The sequence below is a fragment of the Aphelocoma coerulescens genome, unplaced genomic scaffold (genome assembly GCF_041296385.1).
Source record: "Aphelocoma coerulescens isolate FSJ_1873_10779 unplaced genomic scaffold, UR_Acoe_1.0 HiC_scaffold_56, whole genome shotgun sequence".
Classification (NCBI taxonomy): Eukaryota; Metazoa; Chordata; class Aves; order Passeriformes; family Corvidae; genus Aphelocoma; species Aphelocoma coerulescens.
The window spans coordinates 1,463,618-1,481,148 of record NW_027183905.1 but is presented as its reverse complement, the minus strand read 5'-3'; the positions used below and the strand labels follow the sequence as shown (position 1 = coordinate 1,481,148).

At 52.4% G+C, this 17,531-nt stretch overlaps 1 protein-coding gene and 1 pseudogene across 1 annotated transcript; one reads left to right on the top strand and one right to left on the bottom strand.

Moving 5' to 3' along the window:
* The window catches only part of LOC138101859 (uncharacterized), a 678,931-nt pseudogene that overhangs the window by 270,643 nt on the left and 390,757 nt on the right, over positions 1 to 17,531 (top strand).
* On the bottom strand, positions 7,554 to 10,135 carry LOC138101886 (zinc finger protein ZFP2-like). The gene is made up of 3 exons (XM_068999639.1): positions 10,049 to 10,135; positions 8,990 to 9,074; positions 7,554 to 8,565 (listed from the first exon to the last, which is right to left on the bottom strand). Exons 2-3 carry the CDS (start codon positions 9,045 to 9,047, stop codon positions 7,901 to 7,903), a joined length of 723 nt encoding a protein of 240 aa, XP_068855740.1. The 5' UTR covers positions 9,048 to 9,074; positions 10,049 to 10,135; the 3' UTR covers positions 7,554 to 7,900.

Genomic DNA, 17,531 nt, shown 5'->3' with positions numbered 1-17,531 from the left:
CCTATAAGTGGGCACAAGATCAAGGGGTGGATCTAACCATGGACAGTATCTCCCAGGTGATCCATGATTGTGAGACATGCACTGTGGTCAAGCAGGCCAAGCGGGTGAAGCCCTTGTGGTATGGTGGGTGATGGTCCAAATACAAGTATGGGGAGGCCTGGCAGATTGATTACATCACACTGCCTCAAACCCACCAAGGCAAGCGCTATGTGCTCACAATGGTAGAAGCCACCACTGGATGGCTGGAGACCTACCCTGTGCCTCATGCTACTGCCCGGAACACCATCCTGGGCCTCGAAAAGCAAGTCCTTTGGAGGCATGGTACCCCCGAGAGAATTGAATCTGAAAATGGGACTCACTTCAAGAACAGCCTTTTAAACACCTGGGCTAGAGAACATGGCATTGAGTGGGTGTACCACATCCCTTACCATGCACCAGCAGCTGGGAAGGTTGAGCAGTGTAGTGGATTGCTTAAAACCACCTTGAAGGCATTGGGTGGGGGGACTTTCAAAAACTGGGAGGTGCATTTAGCAAGAGCCACCTGGTTAGTTAACACCCGAGGCTCCACCACCCGAGAAGGCCCTGCCCAATCCGAACCCCTACAAACAACAAACAGGGATAAGGTTCCAGTGGTGCACATGAGAGGTATGCTTGGAAAAACTGTTTGGGTAAAGTCTGCCTTGAGCAAAGACAAACCCATCCGTGGGGTTGTTTTTGCTCAGGACCGGGTTGTACCTGGTGGGTGATGCAAAGGGATGGAGAGACCCGATGCATACCTCAAGGGGACCTTGTTTTATGGTGAACTACCCATGGCTCTGTACTTGTATCAGCGTATCAGTATCAGCATATATATATATGTATATAATTCGGGTGATGCATATATTTATATGGTTAAAAAGGTTATGTTTCATGTAACATGTTAGTATGGAAAAAATTCGGGGTGGATAATGTTGGGGTTTTAGTTTAGTCCTAGTTTTTTTCCTGTTAAAGGAATTTTTTCCCGTATGCATGTTGCTAGGGGACAAATGGCCATACTTAAGAGAAGACAAAAGGGCCTGGCTAATCTTTTGTTTGACTTGAGTGTGGGTTCAGTTTGCTCTCAGCGTGTCCGGAGAGAGAAGCTGCAGAGAAAGGAGCTGCTGGTTCCTTTTTTTGGCCATTTTTCGTTCTGCTGGAAACAACGCCGGGATCCCAGGGCTGCTTTCCCTGCCCTGCTGGAGGCTGGGCTGTGGCTGCCCTGCCCCGCTGCTGCTTCGAGCCTTCGCTGCGTTGTAGCCGTGCTCACCCTGCCTGCCTGGACCTCCGGGGGGTTCCTCTTTTGGATACATCTCGTCTGTCACCCGGGATTTGTGCTCTTGCCTGCCGCTCCAGCCTGCCATTCCAGCCTGCTGTTCCCGAGAGTCCGGGATCAGCTGCCCAGGGGGTTTGTGAAGCCTTTGTTCCATCCTTCCCCGGGATCCCAGGGCACGATTGCCGCGTGCTCCCCGAGCTCGTTCCGGAGCGCCCCCTGCAGCCGCGGGGGAACCATCGCACCTGCCCTGCTCACCGGGAGCCGCCAGCGCCCCTGCCGGTTGCGAGCGGAACTGCACCCGAGGGGAAAGGGCCTGGCAGCCGAGAAGGCTGGGACTGGGTTTGTGTTTTGCTGTTACTGCCATAATTGATGTTGCTTTGTTGGACTGGTTGTATATATAAATATATATATATATGTATATATAGATAAAGTAAAGAACTGTTATTCCTATTTCCCACATCTTTGCCTAAAGACCCTTGATTTCAAAATTATAATAACTTGGAGGAAAAAGGGGTTATATCTGCCACTTCAAGGGAGGCTTCTGCCTTTCTTAGCAGACACCTGTCTTTCAAAACCAAGACATAGGCAAAACAGCGAAACATGCGTGTCGACATTTTTTACAAGCATTTGCAGCATTGGGTGTTCCTCAGGAAATTAAAACAGACAATGGTCCAGCTTAGAGAGGACGAACCCTAGACACATTTTTGAAGAATTGGGGTGTTCATCATATATTTGGCATTCCTAATTCTTCTACAGGCCAAGCCATCATTGAGAGAACACACCATACCTTAAAATCTCTTTTGGATAAACAGAAAAGGGGGGAAGCAGAGGCTACGCCTCAGATGTGATTGAATAAAGCTTTGTATGTTTTAAACTTCCTGAATAGCTCCTTTTCAGAACCTACTCCACCAATTATCAGGCATTTTTCAAATAGTACTCAGGCAAAATTGAGAGAAAATCCTTTAGTTTTGATCAAAGATTTAGAGACGGGAAAGATCGAGGGCCCATTTCAACTAATAACTTGGGGCAAGGGATATGCTTGTGTCTCAACAGGTGCAGGACTGAAGTGGATTCCAGCAAAAAACGTGAAACCTTATCAAGTCCAGAAACAAGCAGGAATCGACTCTGGGAACAAGGAGGCGAGCGCGTAGACGTGAATCAGTGTCAACGCTACTGTCGATGCCACGGACATCAATTGTTTTTTTGTGCAAGAACTGTGGACTGAATATTATGCAAAAAGTGGGAAAGTTAATGGTGTAAATTTTGTATGTAAGAGTGTGTTAGAAGTTCTGTTACAGATCAGAGATTCCTATGTGGGATAAAGCTGTTGAGAATGAAGCTCAATCAGGTATTACACTTGTGCCTTATCATCTCACTGTTTGCCTTAAGCAATACAGCTTTCCCAGTAACGCAACCAAAAGAAAATATCTGGGAGACTTTGGCCAATGCATCAGGCCTAGATACCATCTGTCTAACTCATTCAAGACCAAAGAAGCCATTTTCAACATGTTTAGTCTGTCTACCAGCAGACAAATGGCCACCTTCCAAACATGCTAATCTAAAACTTTCACAATTCGGTTCAAATCCAGTGGAGAATTGGGATGTTTGGACCAAATCCCTTCCGGAGGCTCCTTATGAACCTCAGGAACTGGAAATTCTTGGTTCAATAAAAATGGAGTTTTGTGTAGTATTCAGTTCTCCAGGGTTGAAACAAAATAAAAACAAGATAACGGATGTCACTCCAAATTACGAAATATATAGAAATGCAACATCTTGGTGCAATTCAACAATAAAGATGAGCATATCGTTCAACCAGGATCCATTGCAATTGCCACGAGGGATGTTTCTCATTTGTGGAGACAGAATTTGGCCTGCAATTCCCTCAAATGTCAAGGGCGGTCCATGCAGCTTTGGAAAGCTTTCTTTGCTAACGCCTAATGCAAAAATGATAAAAGAACAGAAGAGAAAGGAGAAAAGATTTGTTGAGCAATATAAATCTGATTGTAATGATAAATTTGTAGCTTGGAATTTTGGACAAAGGTTTTCTGCAGCTCTCCTTTTACCTGGTGCTGCTGCAGGAGCAGCCTTGAGACAATTGGATCAATTGGGCTGTTGGCTAAGTAAGAACTCTCGTGCTGTCTCTCTCTCACTGAGCGATGTGTTAACTGATGTTCAGAGTGTGAGACAAGCGACTCTGCAAAACAGAGCAGCAATTGATTATCTTCTATTAGTGCATGGACATGGATGTGAAGAATTTGAAGGTATGTGTTGTATGAATTTGTCAGATCATTCAAAATCCATCCATGAAAGTATACGGCAATTAGAGGATGGAATAGCTAAACTTGGAGAAGAAAATGGATCATTGTTGAACGATTTGTTCAATTGGTTTGACCTTACACCTTTATGGAGAAAAATGTTGAAGGCAGGTTTGTATGTTTTAACTATTGTTGTAATTCTTTTAGTATTTGTACCTTGTATACTCCACTGTGCTAGACGAGCCACGGACAAAGCTGTCAAGGAAGTGTTTTTGGTTCAAACAGGAGGGGGAGATGTAGGAACCCAGAGTGCCGAGAATATTTCTCTGCCTGTTTTTAAGGGTTTTTACCCCCCTGGACACCACTGGTATAGCTTTAAACCTCGGAAAAAATTACCAACAGTCAGACAACAACTAGGAAATACAGTGGTGTGAATTAGGTTATAGACTACTATGTAAGATTGTCACAGGGTGAAAAATTTAGAGGTTTTGGGCTTCTCTTTATAGTATATAGATAAGAGTAAGAAATATCAAAATGGAGGATTGTTGTTGTTCTCTAAACCTTCTTCTCCTTCTTCTACTACTCCATATTCTGCAGTAAAAGTGGTTTGGAATGATTGGATGGAAAATTCCGCAGTTCCTAGTCGTGTTACTGAATAATTGGTAAGAAAGTAAAAATAATGTATGTTTTTAGTAACTATTGGTTAAAATGTCTTTAAAAGGCCGTGTAAATCTTGATAATGGCTCTCTCTCGCTCTCACTCCTACTTTTCCTCCTTCCATGCTGTACCTGGGTCATGCTAGAGGCTCAGTTCCTCTGATAAGACTTAATAAACAACTATCTAGAAGCATTGAAACTACAGAAGATGTCTCACTTTATCTTCTAAACTCCTTGCAAGGACTTTCAGCAAATTCTCTCCCATCAGGAGAGATTCGATTTATGGCATGGTAAAGTGTCAGAGAGAGAAGAGGGAGAGGGAGAGGGAGAGGGAGAGGGAGAGGGAGAGGGAGAGGGAGAGGGAGAGGGAGAGGGAGAGGGAGAAGGAGATTCGGAATAAGGGATTGGGGTTACAGCGCCCAGTCCTGCTCCCTTGGGGGTGAGGCCCCACAGCCGCAGGACAAAATGGATCTGTGGGTCCCGGAGCTTTCCCCGCTTTGGGCTAAACCCAGAGGATTCCAGGCAGACTTTGGCCGCAGGGCCCGGGAGTTCAGCCCAGCCCAGCACAGGGGTCCCACAGGGCGTGGGTGTGGAGGGTCCTCGGGGGGGGGGTCCAGAAGGATCCAGGGGGGTCCCAGGAGGGGATCCAGGTGAATTCCCTGCTTCCAGTGAGGGATCTGTATTTTAAGAGAGGTGGTTGATGGTGCTGTAAAGGAGCAAACTGCAGAAGAGGTCACAGAGAAGTCATTTAAGCAGGGAATACACATGGTTAATTCCTAAAACCAAAATAAGTCAGTATTTATTTTGAGGGAAAATGATTTTTAATGGCATTTTGAGGGTCATCAGGATCAATACACAGAAGTAAATACAGAGAAATACAAAGAAAATACAGACATGAGACAGGAGTGGAGCTCACTGGACTGATCCTGGGCAGAGCCTGGGCAGACCCTGCATGAATTTGGCTGCCTGAATGCAGCTCTTGCCTGGCCCCAGGGGTGGCCTCCTCTGGGTGTCTCTCCCAGCACCACAGGGATGCTCCTGCCCCTTCCCTGCTGCCCCAGGGTCCTGCAAGCGCCTTCTGGGGCCACCCAGACACCTCCCTGGGCCTCTGGGGGCCCCGTGGCACGGTGCAGGCAGGGATCAAATCAAAGCTTCCTTGGAAGATGGAGGCAGGAAAATATTGCCCACCATCTTCTTTCCAGCTGCCCTCCACACTCCTGCAAATCCTGCTGGGACACTCAGGCTCTCCATTCCGGGGCTCTGCAGCTCCCGTGCAAACCCATCCATCACTGTGTCCCCCCTCGCATGGATATCAAGGAAATGACACAGCAATATCTAGAAAATGTGAACTTGATTAACTTGACTGCTGGGGGGTGACTGGAGGATTACGGGGTGAGAACCTTATGCCTCCAAAAAGGGTCAACAGTTTGGAACTGGAACACTCATGGAAACTTCAGCTTCTGGGGGAAAAGGTGGCTGGGAGCTCTGCGGCTGAGGATGGGGGGCTGCACTGACCCCTAAGCTGGGGGATGTTGCAGTGCCCGGGCTGGGCACTGGTCACGCATCCCCCGCGACGCCCTGCAAGCTGAGCACCGAGCTGGAGCTGGAGAGTCAGCGCTGAGGGGAGCCTTGGGGTCTCCTCCTCCTGCAGCTGCCCCCTTTTGCTGGTGTCTTGGCTCTGGGCCTCTGCAGAGAGCGGTGGCGCCGGCACAGCCGCATCCGGGCGCGGTTGTGCCTCAGCAGCCGCAGCAGCTCCTTGGGGCAGCCACGTCCCCGGCAGCGCGTCCTGCACAGCCCCAGGGGCTCTGGCGCTTCTCCTGCACGGCCCGGCCCAGGGAGCCCGATGGAAGGGGCAGAGGGGCCGAGCGGGGCTGAGCCCTCTGGCGCTGCCCTTGGCCTCTCGGCGAGAGACTTGGGCCTGGCTGGGCTGCCCCGGGCAGAGGCTGCAGCAAGAAGAGCTCCGGCCGCCTCTGCCTGGTGTCCCTGGGGCTCAGGCTGGGCCCGATTCCCGCCCAGGGGCTCAGCCCCCTCTGCCGAGGGGCCGTGGCCGAAGGGCTGCCCGGGAGGCCCAGCACCCTCAGGTCCAACCCGGCTTTGCTCTGCCACGGCGGCTCTCAGGCCTCGCCCAACACCGGCTTGGCCCAAGGCTTTGGTGGCTGCCGGCCCCAGCACTGTCCCGCCTGCCTGACCCCCCTCCCTCACCTCTCCCCAGCGTCTCCGGAGCCTCCTGCCAAGGCACCATCCCAGGACAAGGCCCATGATCAGCAGCTCCAGGGCCAAGCATGTCCAAGAAATCAGCACCACGTCCACCAAGGGGGTCATCCCAGGGCCCGGGGAGTCCTGCAGCTCCAGCTCCTCGCAAAGCAGAGCCGAGGTGCCCATGTCCCCCTCAGGATGGCTGGAAGGGTCGAGGGGATGGGCCAGCATCAGCAGCACACAGAACTGCAGCAGCCAGGAGAAGCCCTGGCTGGCCATGGTGCTCTGTGGGATGAGCCGCCACCTCCACGCTGGCTCTGGCCGTGGCTCCGTGCCGAGTGCTGCCCGGGCTCTGGGCACGGCGACGGGCTGGGGACAGCTGACAGCCACCACACTGTCCCCAGAGCCTGTGATGTCACAGAATCACCGAATGCATTGGCTTGGAAGAGCCTTGGGAGATCATCGAGTCCAACCTCTGCCCCATCCCCACCACGGCAACCAGGAGAGCCCTGAGTGCCACACCCAGGCTTTCCTTGAGCACCTCCCCAATGGTGGCTCCACCCCCACCTGGCCAGCCCATTCCAATATCTAATGCCCCTTTCTGGGCAAAAGTTCTTCCTAATGCCCAACCCAAATGTCCCTTGGTGCAGCACAAAGCCCCTGTTGGCATCTGCTCTCTCTCTTGTCCTTGCCCAGCTCTGACAAGGCTGGTGCTGCCTTGTTGGTCCCTTGCCTGAGGGCGGGAGAAGAGGCTGTGTCAGGGAGTGCTGCTCCACTGAGGCCATTCCAAGGGGCTGCTTTCCTTCTGCTTTGCAGATTTGCGTTGAAGAAGAAAGCATCGGTTCAGCAAAGAAGGACTTACTGGGACAGACAATTTGTACAAGAATAAAGGTCAGTAAAGAGGCCAGGAAAAAGACAAAGAATGGAAAAGAGAATGTGGATACAAAAATGCTGCTAGCAAGAATTTTCTTGCTATTTTCTAAATCCGTGAGAGACTTTTCTCTCTCACAGAAGATAGCAGCAGAGTTCTATAAACAATGAAACACATGCAACCGTGAGAAGCCTTGTTTATAGTACAGCAGAAAAATATTTTGACAGTGGATGTTTTAGGATTTGAGCCAATCACACCAAGGGGTGGCTGATCCTTTATCCAGTTAGACTATGAAGAAAAAAGGCTATAAAAGAGTTTGTAAAATAATTAAATCAATCAATCTTGCTGCATATTTATGCCTGCTGGCTCTTCTCTCCTCCTCCCTACGGGTGCAGGACACGGTAATATTTTACGGCATTTAATAAGAGAAGAGGATTCATAAGTGTCTGAAGTACAGGGTTCTGGAAGAGCTTTTCAGTCAGCAGCACCTCGAGTTTTAAGATGGAGTTGGAGCAGTGCCTGAAGCTCTTCCCACACTCGGGGCACTCGCAGGGATTCCCTTACTGGTGCCTCTGCTGGTGTTTCCTCAAGGACGAGCTCCAGGAGAAGCTCTTCCCACACTCGGGACACTCTAAGGCCTCTCCCTGGTGTGGATGCGCTGGTGGCTGGTGAGTTGGGAGCCCCCCTTGAAGCTCTTCCCACAGTCTGTGCAGCGGAAAGGCCTCTCCCCTGTGTGTGTTTGCTGATGTACAATGAGATAGGAGATCCACTGAAACATCTTCCCACACTCAGGACACTCAAAGGGCCCTCCCCTGGCGTGCATCTCCTGGTGGCAGGTCAGGCTGGAGCTCTGGCAGAAGCTCTTCCCACACTGCAAGCACTTGTAGGGCCATTCCCCAGTGTGGATCCTATAGTGGCGGATCAGGCTGAAGCTGTGGCTGAAGCTCTTCCCACATTCCAAGCACTTGTAGGGCCATCCCCCTGTGTGTATCTGGTGGTGGATGAAGAGGTGGGAGGTGTGGCTGAAGCTCTTCCCACATTCCAAGCACTTATAGGGCTTCTCCCCAATGTGCAGCTGCTCATGGACCACCAGGTTGGACCTCTGGATGAAGCAGAGGGGGGGCCTCTTCTCCTCAGAGCACCCTGGGCTGGCTTTGGAGCCCCTCCTTGTGGGGGATCCCTTTGGCTTTTCCTCCCCATGTGATTCCTGTGCTGTTGAGCCACTCAAAGCAGCCTCTTCCATGAAGTTCTGCCACGGGGATTTGTCCTCCGTGGTCTCCATCTGCAGCTCAGTGCCTGGGGGAGCAAGGACAAGGAGAAGAAGGGACAAGAAGAGGAAGGAACAAGGAAAGAGGAAGGAAAGCACAAGGAGAGGAAGAAGGGTAGAGAAGGAAGAAGGAGAGGAAGGGACAAGAAGAAAAAAGGGAGAATGAAGATGAAGGAACAAGGAAAAGGAAGGAACAAGAAGAAAAAGAAACAAGAAGGAACAAGTAGAAAGAGGGGAAGGAAGGAAGCAAGCAAGCAAGGAAAAGGAACAAGGAGAAGAAAGACAAGGAGAGGATGGGATTTGCCTCTGTGCCACAGGGAAGGGGAAGGAGATCCCCCCAGTCCGTCCCTGGCAGGACGGCGTCGGCAGCAGGGTTGTCCTGCAGCCGGGGGCAATGCTGGGCTGGGAGATGGAGCAGAAGAGAAGGGAAAGGGGCACTGACTTCCTCCTCACCTGCCTGGGGCTCCCGGAGCATCGTCCTCTTCTTCACAGCCTCCTCCTCCTCCTCCATTCAGCCAAGGTTTGGGAATGAGAAGTCCTGTTTTGGAGGGAAAAACAAGGGGTGAGCGCATTGGCTTGGGGGTTCCTCCTGCCCAAGTCCATCTCTAGGAGTCACCACATATCTTGTGTCCATGAAAAACTCTGAAACATCAAGACTTAAGAGGAAAATATCCCTCACTGAGCTTCCCCCACTCTGGTCTCTCCACTATGGGGTTCTGGGGGTCCCCCTTGTCCTGGATGCTGCGGGCCCTGCATATATTGAAGGTCCCTCCTCTGCAGGGTCTCTGCCCGCTCCAGACTTCCAGGGAATCCCAGGGGTGCCTCCTCTTTGGTCTGCCTATTTTGGGGTTCTGGGAGTCCCCCTTCTCTGGGCTGCTGAGGGTCCCACGGGTCCCCCTCTCAGGGGCTGCACTAAGGGATGCCGAGGGTTTTGGGGTCCCAGGGGTCCCTCCTCCCCTGGCTCTCTGCTTCGGGGTGCCGGGGGTCCCCCCTCTCTGGGGTCCCCACTTTGGGGTCCCAGGGGTTCCCCCTCTCCAGGCTCATCCCTTCTCGGGGCTGCCCCTTCTCCAAGCTCACCCCACTCCCGGCTGCCGGGGTCCCCCCTCTCCAGGCCCCCATTTCAGGGTCCGGGACTCCCGGGGCTCCCCGCTTTTCTCTCTCCCCCCTCTCAAGGCTCCTCCCCTCCCCCCCAGCGCCGGTACCGGGCGATCGCCACGTGGCTCCCAGGACCCCGCACCCGCCACCCACCGCCGGGGCCCTGCCGGCAGCCGCCACCGCGACATCCCCAAAAAACACCTCCCGGGGACCCCGCAGTATCCACCCAAAGGGCATTTCGGGGCAGCTTTGGAGTCCTGCAAGATCCAAACCTCGCTGCACCCGCCCCGTCCCGAAGAAAAGGATCAGGGAGCCCCAAAGTACTTCGGCTGAGCTCCAAATATCCCTCCCCCCTTCAAAAGAAACCCTCCCAGGACCGCCCACGATATCCGGAGCGAGGTCCCCCTTCCCGGTCACCTGCGGGATGCGGGGGCAGCGATGCTCCCGGCGGGAAGGGGCTGCAGATCCAGAGAGCGCTGGACGCACGCGGCGCCTCCTCTCGCTGCTCCCGCTCCTCCTCTGCCCCTCCTCTTCCTCCCGCTCCTCCTCCTCCTCCTTCCCCCCGGCTGCTGGCGAGGAGCTCTCGGGTGAGCGGGGCGGGGACGGGACACGGTGGGAAAGGGGTGGGTCACCCCCAAACCGAGCTGGGGGGAGCTGGGGTTCGGGGGACGGTGGGAAAGGGGTGGGAGAGGGCGGATGAGGGGAGGTGGGACAGCGGGAAGGGGGTTCCCAGTGAGGGTCTCCCAGTTAACGCCAGGACCCCCAAATCCCGTCCCTGTCCTCCCAGCCCCTCCCGGCGCTGTGGGGGCCGGGCCGCGCCCCAGTGCCGGCTCCCGGGAGCCCGAGCGAGCCGCCTGCCCGGCATCGAAGCTCTGGGCGCGGAGCTGAGCGGGCGCCGTGCAGGGAGCGTCTCTGCGCTGCGGGCTCTGTGCCTGAGCGCTGCCCCGCGCCGAGCCCCAGAGGCGCGGCTGCTCCGCTTCCTGCGCCGCTGCTCCCTGCGCAGGGGAGGCCGCGGAGCGCCGCGAGAGGGAGCGGCTGATGGAAGGGCTGCAAAAGCTGAGAAGGCTTTGGAGCCACTGGGGAGGCTGTGGGGGTGCTGAGGCTCTGGCGGGGCTGAGGGCACGCTGGCAGTGACTCAGTGTTGCCTTTGCTTCCTAGATCTCCGTCTGCTCGACGTTTCCAGTGAATCATTTAAAAAAACCCGGTATTCACGGACAGAAACTCTCTAACTAATTAAAGTTAGAAAGTGGTGCGTTTATTACGCCGGCAGGCGGCACGGGAGTCACCTCCTAGAGACGTGCCAGCCGCTTACCCGGTTATTTGCCCTCTATTTATTTCACAAAGTGTTAGATATTAATCCTATACATATCTCCAGCACCTCCCATTCCCCGCTTCCTATTAAAATGCGGTTATTAGTCCTTTGCGCGTGCGCAATTCTTTTCTTGATTTGGGTCGGTGGTCTTGATTTGAGTCAGTGGTCTTGAAAGATGAAGTCGGGGATCTCTTCGTCACCATGAACTTTCTACCTTCTATTGTGGGCAAGCCTCGGGAAGCCTTCTGGAGACGGTCCATACCTCCTGCCTGTATTTGATCCTGCAATCTAGGTGCTGGCTATAATTCTATCCGCTTCTTTTGCCCTTATGACAGTTCATTTCCTATAAGCAAAGTTGCAGACAGGTACATAATGGTGAATAGCACTATACTTCTTGGCTAAATTTCTAACTCTTCGTTGACTTGTCTTTTGGTTCAGTCAGTACAAATTGCTTCTAACTCCCAGCTAAAGTTTAACTCTTCATAATCTTGACTCACTGCTGGTCTTGCTTTTGTCTTCCTTATGACTTTATCTTTTGCATGCAATGTTTGTGAAGTGCCCCCGCTGTCCCTTGTGTCCCCTGGGCACCGACAGCCCCGGCCCTTGCCCTGCTCCCCCTCCCACGTTCCATCCCGGCTGGCGGAGCCTTGGAGCTGCCGTGGGGCTGCCCCGGGGGCTGCGGCCCGAGCCGGGGCCCCTTCCCAGTGCTCCCAGTCTGCCCATCCCGCCTGGAGCAGCCAGCGAGGGCTTCAGCTGGGGCGGCAGAGAGGCGCTGCTGGGGGGTCCCACCTCCGCTTGGCTTGGGTTGTTCTTCCCAAGATGGGTATAAACGACTTTGGGAGTTTTGTGCCACAAATCTCTCCCCTCGTGCACTCAGCCAAAGGGGTTTGGGGCGGTTTTCCCTTTTTCGGGGAAATCAAAGCCATGCACTGATGCTCCGAATTAGGGGCGGGAGTCGGGAGGCTGCAGGGCTTCCCAAGGAGCCGGAGGCAGCCAACACGCAGGGCTGGGCAAGTCGGGCCGGGAGCAGCGGAGAGCTTTGTTTCCCTTCTCAGCTGAATGGTGGCTCGGGGGAATGCATGTCCCCCTTAATGTGCACCCCCACTTTGTATAACATCCGATATTCATGGCTCTGTTAAGGCTTTGTTCTTCTTGGGGAAGTTCAGGAATTTCGCAGGACCATGGCTGAGCAGCAGTTCATGTCAATTAGTAACATCTTCTCAAATTTATGGTTTCTCTCGTTACTTCCTTATCTCCAAGTCCCTGGCCCTATCTCCAGTGGGATTCACAGCATCTGTTTGTAAAGACACGTTCAATTTCTTCTCTTTTAATCCCACCTCTTCTTCTTTTCTCAGTACTTCTCTTTTCAAACTTTAAAAATGCCTCAATCTGTTCTTCCTGGGCTTTCTTTGGTTTTGGGATTATTCTCAGTGACCTCATTCTGTGTCCTTTTGTGGCCGTTTCTGGGTCAGGAGGCCTGGCTGCCACCTGCATGCCCTTGATCCCCTGCTGAATGAGCTGCACTGAGCAAGGTGTGGTGCATGGTAAAAAGGTGAGAGTTGCTGTAGCACCTGAGAGGAGAAACAGCATTGGTTTAACCCATGGTCTGCCAGGGAACCACGAAAACGTGTCCCATTCCCGTCCTTTCCATGTTTGGAGCAGTACATGAGCTGCTTTCTTCTTTCATTTGTTCTCTGTTTCACCACTTATCCTTGGCCATCTCTTTGCCAAGAGCACTTTGAGTCCTTTAATTTTCCACAACCTCCTGGTCCTTCTGCTGAAAGAGAATCTGATGCCATCCCAGGGTGAAATGTGGCGTTGCTCATGGGAGTGGATTGGTGGGTGAGAAGGTCAGGAGCTGGAGCTGTGGGCTTGGTTATGATTTGGAGGACAGCTTGTAATCTAATGATGCATTGAAATGATCACTGGGTTCTCTGGCACCTGGTATGAATTTGTTTGGGTTCCCAGGGGCTGCTCCATGGTGTTGTAGGATTTGTTCTGGTGGCCGTTCATCTTTTCCCCATTTTTGGGCGCTCCCAGAAATGCCAGGGATGCATCAATTGTCCGCTTTTCTCTGATTAAATCATCACATCCTTGGATTCCCAAGTGATTTCGCTGAACTTGTGGCAGCAAAAGCAGCCCAGTGGTCAAACCCACCCTGTATAACCCAGACAGTGCCAGCAGATGTTGGAGTGGGGAGAGGGATGATTCCCCCCCGCTTTTGTGAGTGAAGTTCTCCCAACATTCTCTGTTTGCTGTTTTCCTTTGCAGCTTCAGGGATTTCTGTTGCAGAGTCCGAGATGCTCAGGGTGGGCTCTGCCTTTAGCGATGCAAATTCCGTCTGTGCAGGGAGGCAGAGCTTGGGGTGAGGGGCAGAGGGAATCAGCCCAATTCCTCTGGCAGGCAAGGAGAGCCTGGGACATTGTGCACACTTCCCGCAGCAGAGATAATTTGCATTTCTAAAGCTCCTCTGCTGGCTGCCTGGAAGGAAGCTTCTCTTCCAGGGCAGCCATCAGGTGACTCACCTATGGGCCCCCCCAAAAGCGGCGCTTTTCCCCCCCCCTTTTTTTTTTTTCATATTTTTAAACTGTTTATGAGGGAAAGGGTCAGTTTTAAAGCTCTTCCGGTTTTGCAAAATGCAACCTACAGGTGAATATTGAAAAACCCATTCCAAAATTCTGCCATCACTAACAGCCACGCACACACATACACAAAAAGCCCCAAAGCAATAAAGATTTTTGCTACTTCTTGTCCTAAGACTAAAAATTGACTCTCAAACCTTTGGCCCAAATCCAACTGACAATATCAAAGTAGGATTATTAAGAAAACGCCTTCTAATGATGTAATCTTGTCACCAAAACTGTGGGAAGGACAAAAACTCTCCAACAACCTTTTAAGTGTATGAGGATCAAGGCTGAAGAAAATGAATACAGAAGCTAAATTTTTAGCAATATAATATTGAACATTTATTAGTAGAACAAAGGCAAATCACAGCCTGGGGCGCTTGGCAATGTTGCCAGAGGCGCCCTCCATTCATTTTACTGTGGACTTAAGTACTCTCCTGAACTGTTACATATTCATTAACCCAGAAAGGAATTTACACTTCCCTCCCCTTTCCCCCTGTCCCGTTTCTGCCCCTTCCCCCAGCAGGACACCGCCTCATTCCTCTGGATCGCTTCAGAACTGCAGACAGGCCCCCTCTCTCCGGTGCCTCCGCAGTCTCCAGCCTCATTTGCAGCTGCCAGTTCCCTTGGGCGGTGTGAGCTCTGATGAGGTAACAATCTTCCTGGGATGCATGCGGTTTATCTTCTTTGTTTCTCTAAGATGTCTTGGTTCCGGGCTCTGTAGTTTCTCAGCTCAAAAGACATTTATTACCGTGTGTTTATTAATACATTTCTTAACATATTACAACTATTTCAAAGTTACAATTTACCTTAATCTTGTTCCTACCTTAACACTATTTCTACATAATCCATCATCACTTCTAAATGTTTGAATCATATATGCAAAAGACAACATTTATCATTCACACATTTATCACACCAGGGTGAGGAATTCCCAACATGGATTCCAGGGAGATAATTGAATATCTGCCCTGGGTCTGGCTCTTCTTCTTGCCAAAGCCAATGGCAGCAGCCGTACCCGTGGCATCTTGGTTTCTCCCAGCAGTTTCAGAAGGTGTCTCTTTATTTCCCCATTCATTCTTTCCACCCGACCCGAACTCTGGGGGTGCCAGGGCGTTTGGAGGTGCCACTGTGTTCCTGAAGCAGCCAGAACGGCCTGAAGGGTCATTCCTGTAAAATGAGTTCCCCTGTCTGAGTGCATTGCTTCCACAATCCCATATCTTGGAATTGTTTGTTCCAAACATGCCTTAAGAACTGGTGCAGGGATTGCTGAAGCAGTTGGAAATGCTTCTGCCCCGCTGTGAGCTGCCATGCTGTTAGCAGAAGATATTGAAGCCTTCCTGCTCAGGGCATTTCAGTGCCAGGCTCTTCCAGGCACCCCCAGCTCGGCCCTTTGAGCTGAGCATGCGGGGGCTGAGCTGCGCTTTGTCTCCTTCCCTTTCCTTAAGAGCAGCGTGTCTTGTCACTCTTTTCCCTTCTGCTGCCCTTGCAGCCCCATCCCTAAACACCTTTTCTCCCTCAGGCCAGGGAATGTCTGGTCAATCTCTCCTAGGCCGGCTCTGGAGCTCTGTCACTTGACTGCAGCCATGGGTTTCTTGCCAGCCCCATGTCCAGGGCCGTTCAAACAGGAGGCTGGGTTCAACCCTTGCCCTGTCCTCAACTCTGAATCCTCCTGTTCCATCCAACAAGTTTCATTCTGTAAGAACCCAGCGGCTGCTCATCCATTTAGAGGCTCCTTTGGTTAACAAAGCTTTACCTTGATGCCAGGCTGGAACAATGAGAGATTCTGCTGCTGTCAGTTTTCAGGCCTCAGTTCCCATTAAAGCAGGGGCTGCACAATTCTGCAGACAATGAGGCCACTCTCTGGCCACTGGGTGAAACATTTGAGCCCAGGAGTTCCTTTGGCATGGCCCTGATTAACATCCACATGCAATTCAAATGGTTTTTCCCTGTGTGGGAGGGCCAGGGCAGGAGGCTCAGTTAATCTGCTTTTGAAGCCTTGAAAATTGTGCTTTCCTTCTGGTGTCCATGATGGGGTTTCTTGCCTGGCAGGAGAGGAGAGTTGTAGGGAGAGATGCCTGGCTCCAGAAGCGCTGCCTTTAGCAGGGACTCAGTAAGAGGCTGTAACCCCTTCCTTGCCTCCCTTGGAACAGGGTATTGCTTTTAGACACCACTTGTCCTGGATACTTCAGAGGAATTTGGAGAGGCTCCATATCTGATTTTCCCTATTTCCCTGGGGCTGCCCACACTTCTGGGCTCGCTTCAGCAGAGGCCTCCGCAGACATCTGACACAAAGGTACAGCAGCATTAGCCTCTGTATCTCCTTTGACAATATGAATTTGCATTCCCACTTCAGCCACCAAATGCCTTCCCAGTAAATTACAATCACAATTAGGAACAAACAGAAATTGATGCATTTCAAACCCATCCCCCACACGTACTAATAGTGGTTGAATAAAACACACCTGCTCATCTTTCCCACTTATTGCCTGAATAATGAAAGAACTTCTTGCCAATTTCCCCCCTTAGGTGTCAGACTCCGAGTGGATCGAGAGGCCCCTGTGTCCATCAGGAGCAGCCTCATCTCGATCCAGACGCGCCCTGAATGTTCTCAAGGGCTCTGGTGCGGTGGGTCCCTGGTCTGCTGGGAGCTCTGCCAGCCCTGACAATCCATGTCCATGTGGGGTGGACTTGCTGGTGCTGAGGGTGCTGCTGTCTGTGCTTGCAGTGTCCTTCTGGCCTGCAGATGGACCCCTGATTCCTTGCCAGGGGCTGTTTGGGTGGGCTCTGCCGTGCCGAGGAGGGCAATGCCTGTGCCAGGTGCTTGTGGCCGCCGCCGTCCCCTGGGTGCTGGGGCCCCCTTGGGCCCTGCGGTTCATCCCTGGGGGGCTGTAGAAACTCTGCCATGGCCTTTGCCTTCACCTTGGCCTTTTGCTCATCCCTTCTTGCATTCCCCTGCTGAGCCTTTCTGGCCAAGTGCTGCAGGGGCTTCTTGTGCCTCTCCTGCAGCCCCCTCAGTGCCTGTGGGTGCTCATCCTCTGACAGCGGCTGAGCTTTCTGCAAAATCATTCGTTTCTCCAGTGACCCAAACAAGATTGATAAAAGAAAATCCTGATCCTTCCACATCCCGCAGCCTCCTGGGGGCCGGGGGCCACTGCTGGCCCTGCCCGGGGGGTGTTGGGGTCAGGCAGTGCCCGGCGCTGAGCCCCGGCTGCCCCACAGCCCCGGCCCGGCCCCGCAGCTCCCCACAGGCCCCCAGCCCGTGCTGCCCTGTCCTGCTGCTCCCCACCACAGAGAAACACCCTGAAATCCTGACCTCCTTGTTTCCCTGTCCTGGAAAGCAGGAATAGAAGACATCTTGATCAGCTGGCAAATGTTGAGGATAAGATGCTGCTGAAAAATATCCCAGTCCTCACTTTTTTCTCTTCCTGCTCTTTTCCATCTTCCTTTTCCTTTCTTACCACATAGATTCCTCCTGCTGCTGTTTGCCTTAACCATATTCCTGCACACTCCCTTCAACCAATCCCTTCCCAGCACACCAACACCATCCGTCCCCTGTTGCTGAGACCCCTTCTCGACTTCCCTTTTTCCCCCGGCTGGGTGTCCATGTCCTTAATTAGCTCTGGGAGAATGTGCAAACTGCCTTTTGTATAGGAAACGATGTCCATGGTTCTGTTCAGGCTTTGTTGTTGTTCTGGAAGTTGAGGAATTGAGCAGGAGCTTGGCTGAGCAGCAGTGTGTGTCAGTCAGTGCCATTTTGTGGAGCTGCTGGTTTGTGCTGTCACTTGCTTGTGTGCAAGTGCGTGTGGCTGTGTCCGAGCAGATTCAGAGGATGTGTTTGTAAGGAGGCGTTGGTGTTGTTGGTTCGCTGGGGGTGCCCGGTTTTCGGGACATCCCCCCTGGAGCAGGGTGTCCCCCCTTGGTGCAGGCGCGGCCCTCAGGCAGCGCTCAGCCAATCAGAAGG